The sequence below is a fragment of the Macrobrachium rosenbergii genome, chromosome 4, assembly GCF_040412425.1.
Source record: "Macrobrachium rosenbergii isolate ZJJX-2024 chromosome 4, ASM4041242v1, whole genome shotgun sequence".
Classification (NCBI taxonomy): Eukaryota; Metazoa; Arthropoda; class Malacostraca; order Decapoda; family Palaemonidae; genus Macrobrachium; species Macrobrachium rosenbergii.
In genome coordinates, this window is record NC_089744.1 from 42,656,613 (window position 1) to 42,680,488 (window position 23,876).

A 23,876-nucleotide genomic window follows, 5' to 3' on the forward strand; every position below is an offset into this window, starting at 1 on the left:
TCCTTGAGCCCATAAACAGTTTTCTTCAATTTCCATAACCCACTCCAACCATCTTCACTAGGTGGTTTTAAATATACTTCTCTTTGTACTTCTTCACCTCGTGAATATGCAGTTTTTACATCTAATGTAGAACAATTCTAATCTTTTAATTTTGTTATTGTCAAGCAAAATTTTAAAATTTGGCATTGCATGTAGGAGCATCTTTTTTCCATTCGGCCATTTCTTCTTCAAAACCTCAAGCTACCAATCTTGCTTTACATATCCTTTCTCTCCCTTTTACCTTTTCAGTTACTATCCATCTTGTAGTTATAGCTTTTTGTCCAGCATCATTTACCTCCTCATATACCTTGTTTTCTCTCCAACTATGCAATACTTTTTCTTTAGCTTCAGTTACACTCCTATTTTCAAATCCTAGCAAAACCTCTTCATCATAAATTTTTTCTACATTACTATAATCTCTTAAGTTAACCCATCCCTTGTCACCTGACTATGAGTCTTGTACATTTTATGAATCAGCCCAAGATTTTCTTTATCTTTTTCCTACAAGACTTAATATAGTCCATTCTTCTACTTGTCCTCTATTTCCTTTTTTGAAATTGGGTATCTCTTCTATTAACTCATTTTCCCCTTCATCTTCCAGTGTTTCCTCTGCCAGATCTCTTTCTATGGCCTCTTCTATATCTGCATTCCTTCTCCAGCCCATTATCAGCTCCTTTCCTTCCTGTCCATCTACATTCCCTTCCTTTGGTGCACAAAATTTATCCTTCACAGTATGTGTTTTATCTATTTTAGGTATCTTTTCTTTTTATGGTGATAGTCTTTGGATGCTAGTAACATGTATTCTAGCTACTTCTCATAGAGAATCCCCATGTTTAACTACTACCATTTTACCTGATGCTCCCACCACCTGAGCAGGTCCTTTCCATTCATTTTCATTGTATCTCTTATAGAGTATCTCATCTCCCACTACTGCTTCTTCAAATTTATGTTCTCTGACATTTTTGTTTAAAGCAATTCTTATTACAAGACTCATTTTTGATAAACACTTCTCTGGCCTTATGCATTGCATTCAGTGTATCCCTTACTATGCTTACTATGCTTTCTTCCATACCTTTCTCTCTGCTTGCAGGACTTGAACTTTCTCCTCTCACATTAAATTAGGCAAAGAAGGGTTTTTTTGCAAATACTAATTGGTTAGGGAGAAACCACCATTACTTAAGCAGTTCCTAGCACTCACTACCCATCTTAATGCGATGGACCAATCCACTTCCGCATCATCTTTTATCTTAAACTTTCTTTGATTATGCCCACTGTCTATGTAAAGCATCATCATTCATCTTTCTTAAACTTTCTTTGATTATGCCTACTGTCTTTTCACATCCATTGCTCCATGGAGATTCAGATGCTGTGGCCAATTCTTTAATATTCCATCTTTCTGCCATCCTCCTTACTTTTTCATTTTGAAATTCTCCCCCGTTGTCTGATTATATTTTGGAAGGCGCTCCAAATATAGCAAACCACCCATCAAAAACTGCCTTTATAATAGTTTCTGGTTTCTTATCTTTTGTCCAAAAAGTCTGACAATACCTCTTTGTCATATCTACCATTACCAAGAACTTTCCCTCTTCTATCTCTCCCACATCCATTGCTACAACTTCATTGAATGTTTTACTCCAAGAAAATCCTACTACTGGTTTAGCAGGGTTTCCTTTGTATCTTTTACATACCTCACAACTTGCAGTCAAGTCTGTTAGTAACTTTTTTATTTCTTCCTTTTTATTTCTCTCTCAAACCATCACTCCACTGTGCTTCCTCTGTTAGCTTCCATATTTTATCTCCACTTCCATGGCCAAATTGTAGATGTAACTTCATCATTGCACCTTTAATTTTCCTTAGACTCTTTCCCTCCCAACCCTCCAGTAACAGTTCTTCTTCTACCTTCCTCCTCAAAATTGGTATTTTTAAGTGACCCTGTCTGTCTTCTCTTAGCTTTACCTCCATTTCCCCCAGTACTTCTATTTTAACTCAATTCTCTTTTAAATTTAGTCATATCCATTTTACTCATGGTTTTCTTACCTTTTAACCACAGTACATCACCCTGCAAAATTTCTGTCTTGAAATAAAACTCTCTGTTTTTCAATATCACTGTTTTTCAATCATCAAAATTTCTGTCTTGAAATAAAACTCTCTGTTTTTCAATATCACTGGTGTTTCCAATACTCTTTCGCCTTGCATGATGACTCACCAAAATTAAATACTTTATTAGACTCTTTCTTAGCATCATTCATTCTCCTCAACTCTTTTTTTATTCAAATCCACGACAATGCGTGCTAGTCACAATTCTCCACAAATTGTTAATTTACATCCTGTGTCTAGAACTGCATCAACCTCTTCCCAAGATTCTTCGTCTATTTTGCTAACTTCTCCTATATAAACTTTTCCTTCTTCTTATCCAGTTTCTGTTTTCTTCTTGTTTTGAAAATTCTGAGGACAATCCCTAGCCCAATGCCATTCCAATTTGCATATTGAACACAATGTTACTTTCCCTTCTCTATTTATAGGATTTCTTCCACCTCTACCTCGATTCCATTTTCCCAAAATATTTTTGGTTTTCCCTCTCTCCTGGAATTTGCATAGCCTTCTGACCCCCCACCATTCCCCTTCCTCTTTATTCCTTATTCCCTCACATATTCTTATCATTAAATGTGACTGTTTTATATTCCAACTTTCCTTGACCACAAGCTGCTAATACCATTTTTTTTTATTTTCTGTGAGATTCGCTTGTTCTAATACATGAAAACCCTTAGCTTCTCCTTCAACCTTGCTTTTCCCTAGCACTCTGTTACACTCTGATTCTGCCTTTTCATACCTAATTAGAAAATCTCACCTTTTCACTAGATTCTCTTCCTATTTTAAAATAATTTTTCATTTTACTGTACTTTTCCATTAGTGTATCTTTCAAATACACTTAATTTAGTTTGGATAGGATTATCTTTGAACCCTCTTTATCCTTAAGTTCATCTCTATCTATTCCTTTTGTTACTTCTAAGGCATTTCCTTTTAAGCTCATTCTTAGCTCTATCCCTGTAACTTTCACTTCTCCACACACCACAAGCATTCTTCGACTTGTCCTCTCCATCCTTTATACTCGCCCTGTATCCCGCTAGATTTCGGGCAATCCCTTCTCCATTTCATCTCCAAAAGTTTACCGTCGGATCCATCCATTTTTTTTTTTAACTAACCACGCTCTGCTACCACTTGAATCTTCTCCCAGCCTAACTCGTCCACAATTCTACAATCATGCAATCCACCCACCTGTTCACATTCCTCTTCCGGTATAATCCAGCTTAAGACCACAAAAAAACCACAAACTGACTAACAACCCACAACCGATATCCTAACAAAGAAAGCTCTATACCAATCCACACCAAAAAGCATTGCTGGTTCATACGTCGTTGTTTACATTTTTCACCCTCCCACGGTCGCCATATTGCGTCCTATGACGTCACAACACAAACGATTTCCCTTCAAAACATAAAGAATGTTTCGTTATAAAAGCATTTATAAAATTAAACGTGCTTCTTATACGCCCATACTATTTCACTAATGCAGAAAAATAAAAATAAAATAATAATGACTAAACTTTAAAAACCGACATATAATCATTAGTTGCCTACCCAGTGGAGAAGTGTGGTTCAAGGAAGAAGGGTGAATAAGGTTCTGGTGGTGTCTTCAAAGGCATCACAGTGCTAGTATCTTCCCTTCCCTGTTCCTTGCCTACATAGATTCCTGTTGTCTCTAAAAGGTTGATGCCTACTCATTCTCCCTTTGTGCAGTTCAAAGAGTATACTGTATGTGGACCAGACGATGATCAACCTGCCCCTAATGCATGGTGCTATTGCTGGTACAGTGTTGTTCCTGCCATGCTCACGACTCCTCTTAGGTTCCACTCTCTCTGTTCTCTGCTACCTCTGCTCTGAGACACCCCCAGGAGTTGAACGAGCCATTGAAAGTGTTGCAGCCCTCTCTCAGCATACTAGGAGGCCCTTCCTTTCATGCAGTCCTGGAACATTAGGCCTTGGCCAAAAGTATTTTGCTTTCATTTGTCTCGGGGATCTCATCCCTTCGGTCTTGACTTCCACGTCCAAGCCTTTTGCGTTACAGTTGGGAATATTCCTGCTGCCTCTACTTCTTCAGGGATGTTTGCCATGACCTTGTCCTTGGCAGATGGAGGAGAACTGAGGGACCCTTAGTGAGGGAGGTCAAAGAAGTACATTTGTGTGCCTTCCTCTGTTCCTCCTCGTAAATTGCCCTTTTCAAGAAGGCCAAGAAGTCTTCTTGCAGCAGTCTCTTCTGCTGGGAGTGAAAGTGATCCCAGTACCTGTTCATGGGGCCAGTGATTGTGGGCAGCTCAGGTGGATTGGTGCACAATTTCCTTGTGACTGGTCTCCATTGCATGGGTCCCATCATGCTAAGTCCCTGGGTGCAATTTAGTTTGCTCCTGGTCACCCACATGACCTTCTTGGGAAAGGAGAACTGACCTTGACTATTCACACTTCCCTGGACTACAGGCCATCTTAGTTCTCTAGTGCTATTGCAGCACTTCTTTGGACATGCTGGTGATTGATCTTCTAACCATTGTGAAATGGGCACTCTTGCGTGTCACTGACCCAGACCGTTTGTGCTGTGGACCATGATGGAGTGTATGTGGCCCAGGGTTGACCTGGCTTTTGCATGGCTTGGTGTCACTTTGCAGGAGACGGGCATTGTGTACTCCTGCAGACTTCATTGAGGCAGTGGGCCAGCTTGTCCGGTTGAGCTTCTGTTTCAGGGCATTTGAGCAGTAAGGGTAATATTACTTAGTTACGTAAGTGCCTACAGAAAGTGATTTTATGTGTGGGACTCTCTTTGGACACTCATCACAATCCCCTTAACTAGGGCAAGGAAGAGCTATCATATCTCCCTCTACTTTAGGAGGAGCCAGCTTTGGCTGTCTTAGATTCTGCTGTACTTGACAGTCTCTTGCCCATAAAACACATACTGACAGAGTAGGAGTGACATTTTTGCAGTTGTTGAGCTCATTTGCAAGCACAGTGGTCTTCAGCACCCACTATGCTTTTGGTTGTTCTTTTCCTTGTTTGCCTGTGATGTTCTGGAGGAGGTAGCTTCTTTAATCTCCGAATCTGAGAATTTACTATATGCCAAGGCTTTTCTCCTGCTTCTGATATAGCAGCAGAAGTATTGTCTTGGAGGAGGCCAAGACCTCTTCCTTACTGGTAGGCTGACAGACACCTTGGGTTGAAAAACCTTTGTGTGGAGATCTCTTTCAAAGTTGGTAGTCATAGCTTCATTCCAAGCTACATTTTGGTAGAACGTACGGCTCAGCATGTTGGCAGACTTGCCTTTTCTTGGGCTCTTTGGAGAAGACAAAGGCAAAGTTCTGAAAGTGTTTTGGGTGTAGGGGGTACTGACTCTTTGTAGGCTTGCACTTTGGAATGGATTGGGTTTAGTCCCTCCTTGCTCTTCTCAGAGTAAGCTTGGGCCAGTGGTGTAGAAAATGAAAGTGCTGACCCTCCTTGCCCTCAAGTCTATAAACCTGTGGGCTAACCAGGTCTTGAATTGCAGCAGTATTCATGTCCTCTTTTCAAGGAGGTAACAACCAGAGTCAGGCTTGTGCTTAGGAACAGACTGGGTTCTGGGTTCCTCTTTTCTCATCTTGAAGAGTAAGGTTGAAGCAGTGGTGCAGAAACTTGAGAATTGATGCTCTGGACTTCTAGATCCTCCGTATGGTTTCCTTCAAGGTTCCTTCAGGACCAGGAAAGGAAACTGCAGCCAAACTTTCAGTGGTGGCTGTACCATTGATATGGGGCTTTGCGAAAGAAGAGGGATTTCCCTGGCCTGATCAGGTTCCCAGCAGTCATTGTCTTCAGGAAAGGGTCAGGAATCTTCTGGACAACATCTGTCTTCCAAGCAGCCTTAAACCCAGAAAGGAGGCTTGGGGAAGAAGGAAGGAATACACTGTGTTTAACAGGCAAAGTGGCCATCTTCTGTGGTGGTTGTCAGAGGGATACCTCTCTGTTAGGAGTCACTGTTCAGCAGATTTTGGAGTTCTAGACTGCCTCTGATGTGACAAGCTCCTTTATTCCACAATAAACTGTAGGTCCCATTGCTAAGTAACCAATTGGTTCTTAGCCACGTAAAATAAGTCTAGTCCTTCGGGCCAGCCCTAGGAGAGCTGTTAATCAGCTCAGTGGTCTGGTAAAACTAAGGTATACTTAACTTTTTTTTCTGCAGTTAAGGACTACCATAGCCCTTTCCTAGGGCCTCTGACATAAAGTTTCCTTGAACTTCAGGAACATTTGAACAGCCATGCCAAGATCCAGGAGATACACTTGCAGGAGGGTTAAGAGGATCCATTATATCCAAGCACACGTCCACAAACAGCAGAAATCCACACACTGAAACACAGAAAGAAAGCAAAAATGGGGAAACCAAATCCACTTTAGAGAGGAAAGACTTTGTAGATGATTGATCAAGATAAATTATTTTGTGTCTTGTAAGTGTTTTACAGTTCTACCTGATCAGGACTTGACATCTTAGGCTCCAGAGTCAGCAACTATTCATTAATACCAGCTGGCACAAGAAGGAAATATCCAAGAACACTGTCATGGTCTGGTTTTAGGTTGTCATCAAGTGGACATAGTTGTTTGGTGAGGAGGCTGATTTTATATTGCGGACAAGGGCTCACATAAGTTGGGCATGCTCCATCCAGAGTATTCAGGAGGAAGTACTACTCAGTGTCATGGATGCTGAGGGCAGTTGTTTGGCGCTGGCAAACCACTTTCACCTCTTTCTATCCGAGGGAAATGACCATCAGGTCTTTGGATCCTTTCTTCCTGGGACCTGTGGTGGCTGCCTGAGCTCTGCTAGGACAGAACAGCATCGTGCCAAAGGTTTACTGTGGTGAAAGGTTGGATGAAAGAAGGTTGACTTATTCTGTCTTTCAGTCTTCTTCTACCCATCAACCAACATCCATGTCCTGACTGGTTGGACCAGATGGTTACATAAGAGCTTCCAGTTTCTGACTTTTGTTGGTCAGTTGATATGACTTGCTCCATCCCTCTTTTAATAAGGAAAGTAGTGCGTGGGATGGGTAGTAAAGGATGTTTATTTTGGATTCCACAATATTTTGCATCCCTCAGCTGGTTTTCCCATCTCACACTGGAAAACTAAGTTCTATTTTTGTAGATTGAGGTTACAAGTAAGCCAAACTCTGCAAAGGGCCCAGTCATCCTTGACATCACATTTGCCAGGATGCACATATTTCCAGGTGAGAGGTCAACACCAGTCATGATCTCTGGACAGTATATCCTTCCTAAGGATTAGGTATCCAAATAAAAACAAAGATTTTGATTCTCATAGGAAGAAATTGTAATTTCTGAAGGTATGTGATGGACTTATCGTTACACCACCGTGCAGGGCTAACATAATGTCCGCGGCCGACTGAACTAGAATGGTGATCATGGTCCCTCATAGGAGATCACGAATGAGAAAGATGATGAGACAATGAAGGGCGAGGCTGTAAGCCTGACCTACCCAGGCTAACTGCACACACGTGCTTATTTTCACAGACGTGCCTAACAACACGGCCGCGAGAACTGGAGCGACAATCACAGACCCTCCTGGGAGAGCAATTAGGAGAATGATGAATGTGAAAGAGAAAATTGATGAGGAGAGACAGTTCAACATTGGGTGCACGTACGTGTGCGTTTGGAACTTTTCACATGTGAGGGAAAGCTGCGGGACCCAGAGGGTAGGAGCTGATTCTTAGAAGAGTTACAGTACAGTACCTAGCCTAGCCTACAGCACTTGGTCTCCCATTGGATGTAGGGCATTTTTTTTTTTTTTTTATAGCATACATTTTAAAATGAAAAAAGTGCATCTAATACGGTATGTTACTTAACTCTGAACTTATTTAATTGTAATTTATGTGTAATGTTTTGTATAAAAAGGCAAGGTTAGGATAATAACTGGTGGTCAAGAACGGATTAATCCATTTTCAGTTATTTCTTATGGGAAAAACTGATTCGGATCTCAACTGAGTCGCGTCTCGATGCTTCTTCGGGAACGGATTAGCGTCAAGGTCCAGAGTTTTACTCTATCATAATCCGATGTCTAACACCCCTACATTAGTCCATATTGCTGAAGGAATAGGTGTTGCTTACCAAGTTATTGGATGGATCCCCACCCCTTCATTCATCTGCCTCTAGTTATCATTTTTATTACCAGCTTTTACCAAAGTTATTTATATAAAAAATTTGAGGCTGTGTACATAAGGAAAATGCATATTACTGTGTTGAAAGTTTGTATTGTTTTACAATAATTCATTACTTTTAAAAACCCACATTTGTGGTTAACAAGTCTTTCGGATATTACAAGCCTTCTGATAATGAGAAACAAGACAGTAATTACTACTGTGCATGAGCAGACAGATCCCTCAGGTTGTTAGGAGTGATACTAGTCAGTATTTGTGTGTCTGCAGTGGCGAGAACTACCTTTGTGTAAAGGCCAGTGCTACCTGTCTTTTCACTTCTATTATGTGATTAGAAGAATTCCTGTCTCTTGAAGTGGAGGGTAATTGCTGATTATCATTCTTGACCTTTGATCCAGCTGGTATCAAGGAGGGCTGCTGTTTGCTTTTATTATTTAGCTTGAATTTTTAAAAATATCGTTCATGTTGCTCAGAGAAGACAACTCCATTTGGTGGGACTGTATGCAGTGTATGGTACACAGTATTTTGTAGAAAGTGTGCAATGGTCTTTGGAACATCCAGTTGGCCTCGGCTGTATTATTTTCTGCCTTGTACTTATCATTAGTTCCCATTGGTCCCTTTGTGCTTAACTGTTGACATTATTACTGTTTTTCACTTTCAGTTCTCATTTAAAAATAAATACTTGGACGAGCCCTATTAAGTCTAGCAGTAGGATTCTGTGCTCTTTTAGCTACTTTATAATGCAGCAGTGATAGAGAAGTTTACTGCAAGCTTTATAACTTACATCTCATATACCATCAGTAAGTTTCATATCGGAAGCTGACTTATTAGTGAATGATGCACTAACTAATTGCTGTTAGTCAGCTTTTGTTAGTTTTCTGATAATTTTAGACTCGTCCTTTTGTTTCTAACCTTTGCATTGTAAGACACATCTTGTGTTGCTGTACTTCTGTAATTGTATATCAAGTATATTTTATATTTAATCAAATTTATGGTATTTTCTCTTACAGTGAACCCCCCGTATTCGCGGGTGATGGGTACCCCCCCCCCCCGAGAATAGCTAAAATCCGCGAATACATAAAACCCCTCTAAAAACACTTAGAACTGCCCATTTTGATAGTTTAAACACAAGAAAAACCCTGTAAAAATGCTTATACCTGAGTATTTTAATAGTTTTATCACAAAAAGTGCATTTATTCATGAAAATTATCTGAAAATACAGTAATTAGTGAATATTTCTCAATGAAAAATACCGCGAATGGGTGAATATCCGCAAATAATGGGTAGGTATGTTCCATAGAGAAACCCGCGAATGCATGAGTCCGTGAATCGTGAAAACGCGAATACGGGGGGTTTACTGTATTCATTATTTATTGGTTGCTTTTTGTCATTTTTATAATGACATAGCAAATATGCTTTGTCTTGATGGTCACATCATCTGATGTGATTTGTTTCATAGTTCCATGTAATTAGGTATTGCTAGGAGCAAGGTAGTTTTTGATATATTCTGTCATTCAGTATATCAGTGAAGGGCAGTATATGTAAAATGATGAAAAGCAGACGAGTGTGCCAGCCTTTCTTTCGGGAGAGGATCTAACTCTTGCTTTTGGGAATCATTTAGGACCTGAGGGTTCTTCTCCTTTAGAACCCTGTCAGCATAGTTGGAAAGGGAAGATTGTTTGGCTTAATGTGAACTTTAAGGTCTTGAGGAAGTAACTACTTCCCCTTTGTTGAGCCTATCTTGTTAGAATGTACTCTAGGGTGCGCCCAGGGGGCGAAGCATTCATTCTGACAGATGCGGTTTGTGCTTTCTCATGTTGTCTTAGATCAGGTTAACAGTCTAATCTGTAGAGCAGGAGGTTACCTGCTGTCTGTTTGGTTGAACAAGCTACTTTCCTGCTCTTGACATGCAGGAGAAAGTCCTACATGCCAGAAGATGCATAGACTCCTTATATCAGCACTTCTTACTGGTTTGACATAATCTTGCTCAGCCAGATGGATTGGTTTTGGGTTCTTGTTCACTTTCCAAAAAATAAAGTTGAGGTAGCACATGGGAAGAAGTGTTACAATGTCTGGGATACCTTGATTTATCTTGTGGTCTTACTTCAAGCCCTTTTGGGCAACAAAGAGAACCACAACACATTTCTGTTTTTCTAGTGTTGGGAGGGGTCTTTCCAGCCCTTTCAGCTCCCCCCCCTCCAGCTCTGGTAAGAGGAAGAAGAATGGAGGGGTACTGAGGTTGGCTGTCCCTCTTTTCAGCTGCCACAAGTATGGGATACCTATCATGCTATTGGGCAAGGTGGCAGAGACAGGGACAAAGCCCTGAGTAGTCTGCTCCTTTGGAACAGTTACAAACTATCTTCCGAGGATAGAAGTCCTTCCCTATCTTGTTGACTAGCTGGTCCACAACCTACCCTACAGGAGTTTTGGAAACTTTGGCTCTGCTGGTAGAGGCAAAGGGAATATTGAAGAATAATGCACTGCAAGTCATAGACAACCACTCTCCAGGATTTTACAACGATATCTTCTAGGAGGAGATGAATGACAGCTGGAGACCAGGCATCAGTGCCTCCTTTGAATGAGTGTTCTTACCTACTAAATTTAAAATGGAAGCAACACATTCTGTGTTGGATTTCATTATAGAGGGCAACTTCATGAATTTACAGTCGACACTGTTAAGCCTGACCTCATTAACCTGGACATCGGGTAAGACAGATACCGAAGAGGGTCAGCCGATTTAAAATACGTAATGTTCGACCATGATTTAAGATACAGTAGTTACTGTTCCTCCGCTCGTCGTGTACTGTTTTCCTTTTTAATTACCAAAGGTAAATAAAAAACTTTTCATTTATATTTTTATTTTACATATACTGTTCTGTATTTATACTGTACTGAACTGAAATGCTTTTATCTTGTAACCTATTCAACTTGCTCACAGTACGTACTGTCATTAAGAAACACTGTTGTCTGGAACAGTAGGAAGTATCATAGCCAGTCACTTAGCATTAACAGTTTTACCCATCTGCTGCCCGACTGGTAGCTACAGTATGATTCGTTGTATGTTTTTTAGGAAAGAAAAGACATGACAAAAGTAAACTTTACGAAGATAAAAGCTGAGTTACTGAACAGTACTTGTGTTTACGTGGCAAATAATGCGAGAGAGAGAGAATTGCCAGTTCTCTCTATGCAGCGTAATTCTAGCGGTGTGTACGTGGCAAATGACAGAGAGAGAGAGAGAGAGAGAATTGCCAATTCCCTCTATGCAGCATAATTCTATCCTCGAGAGATTAAAATGAAGAATTTTGTTCTAAAGGTATGTCGATGCAGCTTTTAGTAAATATCTTCTGAAGCAAAAAAAATTATATATATTTTGTTGCTGAAGAATCTCTGAACCAACAATTTTGCACTCAAGTAATAAGAAGGAATTCATTCTATTCATGTAACCAGTAAAATACATACACTATTAAAAACTGCATTTTGTATTCAAAACACACGCATTTATGGCATCGTCAGCTTCTCTGAGCAAAATGTTCTTTCGCAGACGGAATACAGCTAAAACCTGATTGGCTGGCTGGTTGCCATTTAGATCTGGTAGCCAATGACAGCCCTCTACTTCTGTTCTATTTATAGACATATGTCGTTATAGCACTAAGTTTTGAACGTTGCCATGGTCATGATTATTTGACTGCTGATGGCAAAAATTACTCAATATTATGCTTTATATAATTATTTCATCATGAAAACATGAATTCAACAATTATTTTAACTTCAATATAGTGGTATGAAAAATCCCACAACAGTCTGTTGTGGTGATGTGTCATCACTTGCGAATCCTATTCCCAGACCATCCTCAGATTTATGACTTCAAACTGATGACGACATCAGTAATAATAAAAAACAACCCTCTCTAAGATCAGTATGATGAAGTGTACTTTATAGTCTTACTTATTATTAAAATTCACAAGTTGAATTACAGTCATTTTGATCATGTATATTTTTGCATTTTACGTAATGTTTTTGTTGAAAACAAAATGTGTTAGTGAACTTACGGTCTTAATTGTCCCACTATTTTATTTTTGATGATCTTAATCATTCACATTTATTTAATAGTATATTAGTATAGATAATAATAAACTACAATGAATAAATAACTAAAATAAAAAAACATGAAAAAAGGGGAAAAAAAATCTTACTCTTCATTTTGGAGACCACTTCATTTTACTTAACCCTTAAACGCCTGTTGGATGTAGCAAAAGTCGACTAAAATTGTCTGTTGAATGCCGAGTGGACGTAGCAAACGTCGACTACAAAAAATTTCAACCTTCGGTCAACTTTGACTCGACCGAAATGGTCGAAAAACGCAATTGTAAGCTAAAACTCTTACATTCTAGTAATATTCAATCATGTACCTTCATTTTGCAACAAATTGGAAGTCTCTAGCACAATATTTCGATTTATGGTGAATTTTTGAAAAAACTTTTTCTTACGCCAGCGTGTAACTCGCCAAAAATTTCAGAAATTCTTTCGTCATTTTGTCGTAATTTTTGCACTGTTCTATATTAGCCGTTACATAAAGTTTTATATATGAAAATGTGCACAATTTCATGTAGAATATAACAGAAAATAACTCATGGTTGTAGCTTTTATCCGTTTTGAAATATTTTCATATAAATCACGATAACTGCCAAAATTTCAACCTTCGGTCAACTTTGACTCGACCGAAATGGTAAAAAAACGCAATTGTAAGCTAAAACTCTTACATTCTAGTAATATTCAATCATTTACCTTCATTTGGCAACCAATTGGAAGTCTCTAGCACAATATTTCGATTTATGGTGAATTTTTGAAAAAACTTTCTCCTTACGTCCGCGCCAGAAATTCTTTCGTCACGTTGTCGTAACGTTTGCACTGTTTTATATTAGTCGTTAAATAAAGTTTTATATATGGAAATGTGCGCAATTTCATGTAGAATACAACAGAAAATAACTCATGGTTGTAGCTTTTATCAGTTTTGAAATATTTTCATATAAATCACGATTACTGCCAAAATTTCAAGCTTCGTCAACTTTAACTCGACCGAAATGGTCAAAAACGCAATTATAAGCTAAAACTCTTACATTCTAGTAATATTCAATCATGTACTTTCATTTTGCAACAAACTGGAAGTCTCTAGCACAATATTTCGATTTATGGTGAATTTCTGAAAAAAAAAATTTTTTCCTTATGTCTGCTTGCGCGATAACTCAGCCGAACATCTCAGAAATTCTTTCGTCATGTTGTCGTAATGTTTGCATCGTTTTACATTAGTCGTTACATAAACTTTTATGTATGAAAATGTGTGCAATTTCATGTAGAATACAACAGAAATTAGCCCATGGTTGTAGCTTTTATCAGTTTTGAAATATTTTCACATAAATCACGATAATTGCCAAAATTTCAACCTCAGTCAACTTTAACTCGACTGAAATGGTAAAAAACGCAATTGTAAGCTAAAACTCTTACATTCTAGTAATATTCAATCGTTTACCTTCATTTTGCAATAAATTGGAAGTCTCTAGCACAATATTTCGATTTATGGTGAATTTTGAAAAAACATTTTCCTTACGCTCTGCGCTGTAACTCGCCAAACATCTCAGAAATTCTTTCGTCTCGTTGTCGTAATATTTGCACCATTTTATATTAGTCGTTACATAAAGTTTTATATATGAAAATGTGCGCAATTTCATTTACAATACAACAAAAAATAACTCATGGTTGTAGCTTTTATCAGGTTTGAAATATTTTCATATAAATCACGATAAATAGAAAAAATTCGACTTTCGGTCAACTTTAACTCGACAGAAATGGTCGAAAACTGCAATTGTAAGCTAAAAAACTTACAGTCTAGTAATATTCAATCAATTAGCTTCATTTTTCAACAAACGGGAAGTCTCTAGCACAATATTTCGATTTATGGTGAATTTTGAAAAAAAAAAAAAAATTTTTTACATCCGCGGCGTTTAATTCATGCATCATTTTGTGATAATATTTTCTCTGTGTTGCTTTGATCGTTTTAAAATTTGTTATATGCCAAAATTATTGCAATTTAGTGTACAATACAACTAAAAAAAATTAAGTCATTAGCTTTAACCGTTTTGCTTACAGCGATTTGTATACAATTATATACAAGTTTTTTTTTCGCTGTCATATATTCCAATATTTATATATGATAATGATATTTTTTTAATTTCTGATGGTTGCATACTAATCTTCAGGCAATGACAAAAAAATGAGCCAAAAATGAACTCTTAATCTTAAAAACTAAGCGTGCTGTGATTTTTGAAAAACTTTTTTCCGCTTCGGCGCTAACTCACTGAACGCCGCCGGCATACGGGAGACGTTTTTGTAAATAGGGCTTCGGCGTTAAAGGGTTAACAATTATGCGTTTATGTCTCTGCCTAGGCATCTACGTATGCGGCTGAATTCTATCATTTTTATCATGTTTTATTTCTCATTTTTCATCTTTTACCATGAGCTTTAGTTCAAACATTTCAACATTGGTTTATTATCCATACTTTATAAAAATTATGAAATACAGTATATTTTTAGGTATTTCTTCTTCTTTATCTTCAGCTTTTCCCATCTTTATATGGGGTCGCTGTTTGTTATTAGTCTTCTCCATTACCTCACTCACGTTCTTCTCCTGCATGTCCCTGTTAACTGTGTCTCTCCATCTCATTCTTGGTCTACCTCTCCTCCTTGTTCCAGGCACTTTTATATTCATGGTTCTTTTACATACAGAATCCTCCTCTCTTCTCATAACATGTCCAAACCATTGTAATCGTCTCTGTTGCAGCTTCTTTGATATTTCTGTAACTTTCACCGTCCCTCTTTTGAAGTCATTCCTTATCCGGTCTCTTCTTGTCACTCCGCACATCCAACGCAGCATTCTCATTTCTGCCACTTCCATCTTTCTCTCTTGTGCTTTCTTCATAGGCCATGTTTCACAACTATACATCAACGCAGGTCTGACAATGCTCTTGTACATTTTTCCCTTCATAAAGCTTTACATTAAATCTTTTGTCACATAACACACCTGATGTTTTCCTCCAATTGCACCAAGCTGATTGTATTCTGTGATTCACTTCCTCCTCCATCCCTCCACAATCAGTGACACACAACCCAAGGTACTTAAAGGATGTAGCTCTTTTTGCTTCTGCCTGCTCTAAGTTGATGCTTCCCTCTTGGTCTCCTCCATTCATCCACATATATTCAGTTTTTGCTCTGCTTATCTTTAGGCCTCTGTCCTCCAATGCACTTCTCCACAACTCAAATTTCCTGTCTGCTTCTTCCTTACTGGTGGTCACTAGCACTATGTCATCTGCAAAGAGTACACTCCAAGGCACCTGATCTTTCACTCCAGACACCATCACATCCATTACCATATCAAAAATATAGGGACTCATGGCAGAACCTTGGTGGAGTCCAACTTTCACCTCAAACTTGTCTGTTGTTCCCACTGAGCTTCTTACCTGTGTTGTTGCTTCTCTATACATATCATTTACAATCCTCACATATTTTTCTGAGACACCTTTTTCCCCTCATGCACCTCCACACTTCTTGCCTAGGCACTCGATCATATGCTTTCTCAAGATCTATAAATACAAGATGTAGTTCCTTTCCTTTTTCTCTATATTTTTCCATTACTTGTCACAATACAAAGATGGCATCTGTTGTCCCTTTTCCTGGCATGAACCCAAACTGTTCTTCACTTATAGATGTTTCATCCCTTAGCCTTGCCTCTATTATTCTTTCATAGATTTTCATGGTATGTGCCATCAGCTTTATGCCTCGATAGTTGGCACAATCTTGGATGTCCCCTTTTTCTTTGTAAATGGGGACTAGCAGGCTGTTTCTCCAGGCGTCTGGTATCTTCTCCTGCTGGTAGATCTTATTGAACAAGTCCCACAAGATGTCAATTCCCTCCTCTCCTAAGCACCTCCACACCTCGACTGGTATTCCATCTGGTCCCACTGCTTTACCTTTCTTCATTTTACTTAGTGCCCGCCTCACTTCTCTTCGACTAATCCTGGGAACTTCTCTTTCATTTGCTACTCCATCCTCAATGATATTCCTGGGATTTTCTTCATTTAGAAGATTTTCAAAATACTCTCTCCATCTACTTTTAATTTCCTCCTCTTTTGTTAGAACCTTACCATTTCCATCTTTAATTTGCTTAATGTGTGTGAGGTCTTTTGTTGCTTTGTCTCTAGCTTTGGCTATCCTGTGGATGTTTCTGTGGCCCTCCGGTGTGTCAACATTCTCATACAGATCATTGAAAGCAGCAGCCTTGGCTCTGGCAACTTGTTGTTTTGCAACTTTCTTTGCTTCTTTTGATATTTGCTCATTTTCTTCTGTTTTGTGTTTATCATAGTTCTTTTGGGATTCTTTCTTTTCTTGATCTTGTCTTTGTGTCTTTATTCCACCACCAGCTTTCTTTATCTTTTGGGGACCTTTGCCTGATGTTTTGCCTAAAATTTCCTCCCCATGCCTTAGGATCACATTGCTGTTAAACTCCCACCAATCATTTACATCATCTTCCAACTTTATTTCTCTCAGAACATTCTCCTTAAACCTAGATCTCAACTCCACATTTTCTGCCTTTTCTAGCTCCACCATTTGATCTTAGGGTTACTTTTCCTCTTTCCTTTGTCCCTTTTTTGAATTGAAAGGTCCGCAACCACCAGCTTATGTTGTTGGCCAACATTCTCTCCATATATCACTTTACAATCCTTTACTTCCTTAAGGTGTTGTCTCCTACAGAGCAGAAAATCAATTTGACTCTCTCTTCCACCACTTCTATATGTCACATAATCTCTCTTCATAAAGAATGTATTAATTAGTGACATATCAAATGCCACTGCAAAGTCTATGATGCCTTCGCCTTCTTCGTTCCTCTCCCCCATTCCTAGTCCTCCATGGATTCTTGAAATCACTCTTCTATCTGTACCTATATGTCCATTTAAGTCTCCACCCAACACAACTCTCTCTTCCTCTAAGATTGATGTTAACACTTCATCCAACTCCTGCCAAAACATTGACTTCTCTTCCTCATCACATCCAGCTTGTGGGGCATAAGCACTTATCACATTTAGGACTTCTTCTGATAAAATTAATTTGACCTTCATTGTCCGACTACCACTTCTTTTGACCTCTACCACTTTTTCCTTCAGTTCACTGTTTACAATGATGCCTACTCTACTTCTACCATTCTTGTCTGCTCCACTGTACAGGAGCTTACATCCTCCTCCTATTTCCTTTGCCTTGTTCCCTCTCCACCTTGTTTCTTGCACACACAATATGTCAACTCTCCTCGTATTCATCATCTCCGCCACCTCTCTACTCTTTCCTGTCATACTACCCACATTTAGTGTCCCAATTCTAATCATATGGACTTGCTTCTTTAACCACAATCGCCCACAATGCGGTAGCCCTTGCCTATTTATCGGAGGGGTCAGGCGAGGCCCCTGCGCGTCGCTTAATCGGGGTACGCCCTGGCATTCTCTCTGAATCTGGATTCGACTAACCATGGTTCTGGCATTGGGTTTTTACAGTCGGATGCCCTTCCTGTCACTAACCCTCTCTATTTACCCGGGGTTGGGACCGGCACCGATTTGGGCTGGCTTGCCCCCCCCCAGTGGCCAAAGGCACTAGTTTTATAGACAAGGAAAATAAAAATTCATTTCCTACAGTGTTCAATGGAGAATCTGAGCCATCTTTTTCCAGTATTTACCTTCAAGATGTAGGCTGTAGTTTCATGACACCAGGACAAGAGGTAGATGGTTGGGAACCACCAAAGGATACTTCATATCCTGGATTTTAAGAGGCTTGTAGACATTGACTTTTTCATTACCTTTAGGACATTTTCCTAGGCATAGGTCACGAAAATTGTGCTCAGTCTTTAGGTTCAGTTCCTGAGAAAAACAATCTAATTGCAGTGTCTGTCATGTTTCACATTTTGGTTCAGTCAGAAACTGTGCAAACATATATTCTGCTGATTCACAACTAGCAGCTTTGGTGTTATTCTTCCCTGGGATAAATTGGATATCCATGCCTCTCACTTTTCAGCATGATTAGGCCATTAACAATCAGTCATAGATTCCAAGAGTTGATAATTTATCAGGGATCTTCCAATTACCACTGTAAGATTCATTTGCCACTTTGTGCTTCTGTTTGATCTCTCCAAGAGTCTCACCAACTAGTAGAAGCCTCTGGGCTTAAAATACTTCCATGATTCCCAGGAACCTGGAATATTGGCTCTCCAAATCCTTAGGAATCTGGATTATTGACTCAGGTATAAACCCCGTTTCATATCTCAAGAGGCAGAGTCATGCATTTCAAGTAGCTGTAGATATTTCCAAGTCATGCAGCCTTCTTGAATATGCAGCAAATTCGATTGTGTTCTGTTAAGCCATTTTCTGTTCCACAGGTAGTGGAGTTTCTCTTTGCAAAGGATTGGAAGTTTTAATGGCCATTTTTTTCTTGTCATAAGCTCAGGTAGCTGATCAGGGCTGCTCCTCAGCACTCAAGCAGTCATTTCATCATGACTACCTTGAGGTTCCTTTCTAAGGCTGGATTTTTACCTTATGGCCACTGTTTCGATGATATAAATTTCCCAGACGTCAAGTCAGAATTAGCCAAAGTACAGTTGCCATTTCATAACTCTCCAAACCAAAGACAGTAAGTCACCTCTCCTTGCATTGTTAGAATGTTTCTATATCTCTGGGATTAGGTAGTCCAGGAGCTTTCCCATCTTTATTACCTTGAGTATGTTTCATGGAGCAGGAACTAATGTATCTTCCTGTCTTGGCTTTTACAATTTGCCTGTGAGGTATTAAATTCCTACTGATAGCTAACTACATTGTTCTTTGTCCTTGAAGTCGAAGCTCTGAACACAAATGAATGTCAACATAAAGATGTCTATAGCTGGCAGGTAAAAGGGTCTTGCAGAGTTTGTGGCTAGACCTGTCATCTTAGATTCTGTTGTTGCAGATTAACAGGTTATCTACTTCAGGTAGGTTCCTGACAGGGAATCTTTGGTTTTTGTATTTTTTCCACAATTTTGTTTCATTTGATATATCCTTGTTTATGTCTCAGTAAGGCTTTAGTTACTTGTGTCCTTTCTTCATTGTTGCTTCTTGGCAGTGTGAACTCTCTTGCAACATTCCCTCTCTTGATTAATGCAAAAATTGAATTTTGCAACCTAGTTTCTTTTTTTTTCGGCTTTCTAAAGGTACCTGAGGTTTTCTGTTTCAGATACAAATCCTTGAATGTGTCTGAAGGATTTCTGATACCATATCAATCCCAAGTTCTTTTCAGTGAATAATTTAGGTCTCTCATCCAATTGGAGTTTTAGCAGTTTGATTCTTCCACCTAAATTGTGATGTGGCCTGTTAAGTAATGGGTTTGTAGGAAACTCCCAATCCCTCTTATTCTTGGAGTTCATGGTTAGGACTTCATCATTACCGAAGACTCGATCAATGCTGATGACAGGTCCACACGTGCAGTGGTGACTATTCTTATCTGACCTGTTGTCTTATCCATTCTTAGAGGGATTGTTGTGTACAGACAGTATGTTGACCATGAATGTAGGTTATTATAAGTACTGCAATGGCTTTTAATGAAAAGATGCACACTGTTTTGGGCAGAAACTGGTTAAAAATATTATCCATTGCCTTTAGGAGTCTGTATGTGTTGGTAGACTTTTGGACAGCGATATTTGTTGTGCCTCTTATTGCACTTTGTTTTCGGGTTTTGAGGATAGATTTTCGTACTGTTAATGCAGATATTTCAAAGTTATTTATCAGTGATAAACATTAGAAAATATGACCCATGCACTTGACCCCTAAGACTGTATAGGTATAAACTTTTGTGTTTCATTATAGTAATGTGGGATAAATACTGTTAAAAATGAATTATGCAATTCTCATCACATTCATGTTTAATATAAATTGTTGTTGGGTACTGCACACTTCAGTTTTGGAATGATTCACTTACTTCTGGTCTTTGTACTTACTGTTTTTGGTTCCAGTTTATTTATTAAAAAATTAAATTTTCTTTAGACATTAACTACACTTTTGGAAATGTTTAGTAAGTGCCTTCACATGGTTCCTGTTGAAAAATGTAACAGTTGTTAACATGTGGTTCCTCTGATGGCTTTTAAAGGCATTGATAGCATTCAAAACTTGAGTAAACAAGTTTATTGTCTTGAGTGTATCCACTATGGTTTATTGTTAATTTCAGTTTTGCAGGTCAGGTACTTCAGGCTTGAAATAAATTTACTTATAACACCTCTTGCCTCTTTTTTTCTGTGTTGTTGGTTAAATTTTAATGTACAGTAACTATTTTGTCAAGATGCAATGTAAATTGTTAACTGCATTTTTCACCACAATTAATTTGTACTTGGTGTTTCAGTCACTAAGGGACATTTGATTGTTAGAGTATGGTTTAGGACAGTAGCTATGATGTATTGATTAAAATTCTAGATGAGACCATTACACATAAAGGCTCAAGTTTGGTCACTGTTTACTGTATTGTTGAGTGTCAACTCTATTTTTAAAGCATTCTCCAAATTAAAAGATTTAAAAAATTTACTTCAGTCTTCAATTGTGTTCTTTGTAGAATAGAAAGAAGTATCATCACAGTTGTTTTAAATATTGTGCACTTTGTATGATTATTTTGTTTTGTTTGATAGTATGTCTTGTTTGTGGTTTCAAAGGTCACACTATATCAGCAATTTGTGAATAGACTTTACCACCTCCTCAGCATTCTCCCATGTAATCAGAAATCCTGTACATAAGTGGAACCCATTGACATGCAGCAGGTCATGTCTAATAAATATGCTATAGTTTGCTTAGTGGTTGCTGGAAATGTGCTGTTTAGAGTATTGATGTGCTTTTCAAGTCTTCCATCTCCAGTTCTTATTGTATTTTATTGTTATTGCAAAATTAAGATAATAATTAAGTAGTATTGTACAAAAGCTGAAGAAACACATTGCATTCGTGGATTGATAAAAAACAATGCGAAAGTATTTCCCCTTTTCTAATGTTAAATATATTTTTTTAATTATTAGTTTATTTTCACAGTCCCTACAGCGCAGGGCCCAAGTTCCTCAGGTGTGCGCCTACACCAGGCCCGTTCAATGTTAGATAGAGCTGCTGCTGTTTTAGACCAGTTAGATCAGCGATTGGGAACACGTCAAGGAACTGCTGCTTCCTCACAGTCTACTCCAGAGAATGAGCAGTCGGCTTCAGGTGAACAGGTAGGAGTGAGTTTTCATATTTTTAGAATAGACACTTCACAAGCAAAGTTCTAAAGTTTAGTGGATGAGCTCTAAACATTCATTCATAGTCTTCCCTCTCTTTTATCCTGTATTCTTTTCTTTTCATTCACTGTTGGTGATTATTAGTAAATGAAACAACATTTTAAATATTCTTTTAGCCCTCTTAAATTTAAGAGAGTACTGGGGAACATCCAGCTCCCTTACATGAGAAACTTGAGCACAGTTTAGTGTCAGATCGAGTTTCTTAGTGCTGGATTTATTCCCAACAGACAGGCAACCTTTCAGTGGCAGTGACCAGTGCATAAACTTGAAAAAACTTGGCAACCTTTTCCTATTACCTACATAATTGTCATCAGTGTTTATTACTGCATTTTACATCATATTCTCACTTTGAGGTTTGACGTAAAATTTTCTCTTTATTCTCAGTGCTCTTTTCCTGAATTTTTATCTGGTTGATGTTGTGACTCCAGTTTAAGTAAGCATAAATCAGTCAGTTGGTCTTGTCTGGTCTCCCATTTTCCAGCATCGTGAGCATTAAGAATATTAACTCTGAGTTTTGGTTAAGCTATTTAATAATAATAATAACAATTATTATTTGAAGGGAGTAGACCCCCTTTTAAACAGTCTTATTAAAAAGGATGGCTGTATTATGCGAATTTAACTTATACAGTGTCTTTTCTATTTTCCTTATGATTTGCTTTTCGGGCTCAGCGATGTTAGTCAGCAACTGGCTGATATTCATATTGGAAAAAGGATAGTGATAGTGTGTATAATGCGGAAAGTCTTTTATTGAAATATCCAATCAGAAATCCTTTGTCGTCAGGATCCAGGTTCTATTTCAGGTACCGTCGACATGTTTTGACCAGCTCATCGGTCATCCTCTGGACGTAGTTGAAGAGGATCTGGAGAAAAAAGGTGCTTGGGTCGGTATTTATAGGGGGTCTTGATTGGTGCTGAATTATGATTGGCTGCCCAGGGCAGGTCATCTTGGGCGGATCCTTCTCTCCCATGTTGATGTTCGGGGCTCATCTTGTGTGCGAGCGTCATTGTAGTACTGGTGATTTATGGGAGAATTTCAATCCTCAGATGCCGAATTTTGATTCGCTTGTTCACTATGGGGGTTGCTCGGTGCAGGTCTCCTGGCGGCCGTGGGTAGGAGAAAGGTTTCCTGCGTAATGTTGAGGGTTGGTTTCTCCTTCCCAATGTGCAATGCTTCGAAGAGGGGCAGGCAGCAGTGGTCAGTAGTTTGGTCAATTATTTCCATGTTCGTGATTATGTCTTTTCTTGCTATTCTCTGGTTATGGACGGTCCTGGCATGGTTAAAGATGGCTCCCTCTTGGACATGGCAGGAAATCCTCTTGGAGAAACGCATGGTGGTCATACCAATGTAAGAACCGAGGCATCCTCGGACGGGCATGAGTACCGGTATACCAAGTTGGTTTTCTTCAAGGGGTCCTGGTGAGGGCTGCTGGATTGTTACGCATTACCAGGCTGCTCGTCTTTTTGCTCTTGTAATAAGTAACCAGATGAATATTCTTGTTGGTTTTAACAGGGCTGACATTATCCTCAATGCTGTTCTTAAGGGCACGTTCGTCTTCTTTATATTTATGGTGAAATTGTCTTTTATAGAAGAGCTCTTTGCGTTCAGGGGCATTGGGGCGAGATTCCTGCCAGTACCATTTATCAATGTTTGCCTTGATAGACTCTTCTGTATTCCGGTTTGGGTGTCCATTGTTGACGAGGGTCTGGGCTACACGTTCCATTTCTCCGTGTGTGTTGTTCAAAGAGGAGCAGTGCAAGAGGGCCCTCCTGACGCAGGCACTGATGGTGAAGCGCTTATACCTCTCGGGGCACTCGCTCGCCCCGTTAGTACACATGCCCAGGTTCATGCACTTCATGTAGACCCTTGTAGAAAAAGAGGCCTCTTTCTGTTCCACAAGGACGTCAAGGAAGGGGAGGCAGCGGTTTTGGCTGTGTTTGATTGTGAAGCTGAGGCAGCTATAGTTGTGGAAAGCACGCCTCAGGTTCTCGGTCTCCTCTTGCTAATTTGCGCTGACAAAGGTATCGTCGATGTAGCGCACGTACATCCTTGGCTGGTCTGTGTCTTCGAATACCCTTTGCTTCACAGTGCCCATATAGAAATTGGTGAAGAGGACTCCAAGGGGAGAAACCATCGCCACCCCGTCGATCTGGGTGTACATGGCCACGATGGTTGGAGAAAGGGGTCTTTTTGGTGCATAGGCTATTTCCAGGAGGGTGCGGAGGGCGTGCTCAGGGATGTTC

At 39.2% G+C, this 23,876-nt stretch overlaps 1 protein-coding gene across 25 annotated transcripts in view; it reads left to right on the plus strand.

The window, feature by feature from the left end:
• The window catches only part of LOC136833412 (large proline-rich protein BAG6), a 225,757-nt gene that overhangs the window by 60,427 nt on the left and 141,454 nt on the right, over positions 1 to 23,876 (plus strand). For all 25 annotated transcript variants that reach the window (XM_067095630.1, XM_067095557.1, XM_067095692.1 and 22 more), the window contains exon 5: positions 21,397 to 21,572. In XM_067095630.1, the coding sequence (XP_066951731.1) occupies positions 21,397 to 21,572 (176 nt within the window). The remainder of the gene's footprint in view (positions 1 to 21,396; positions 21,573 to 23,876) is intronic.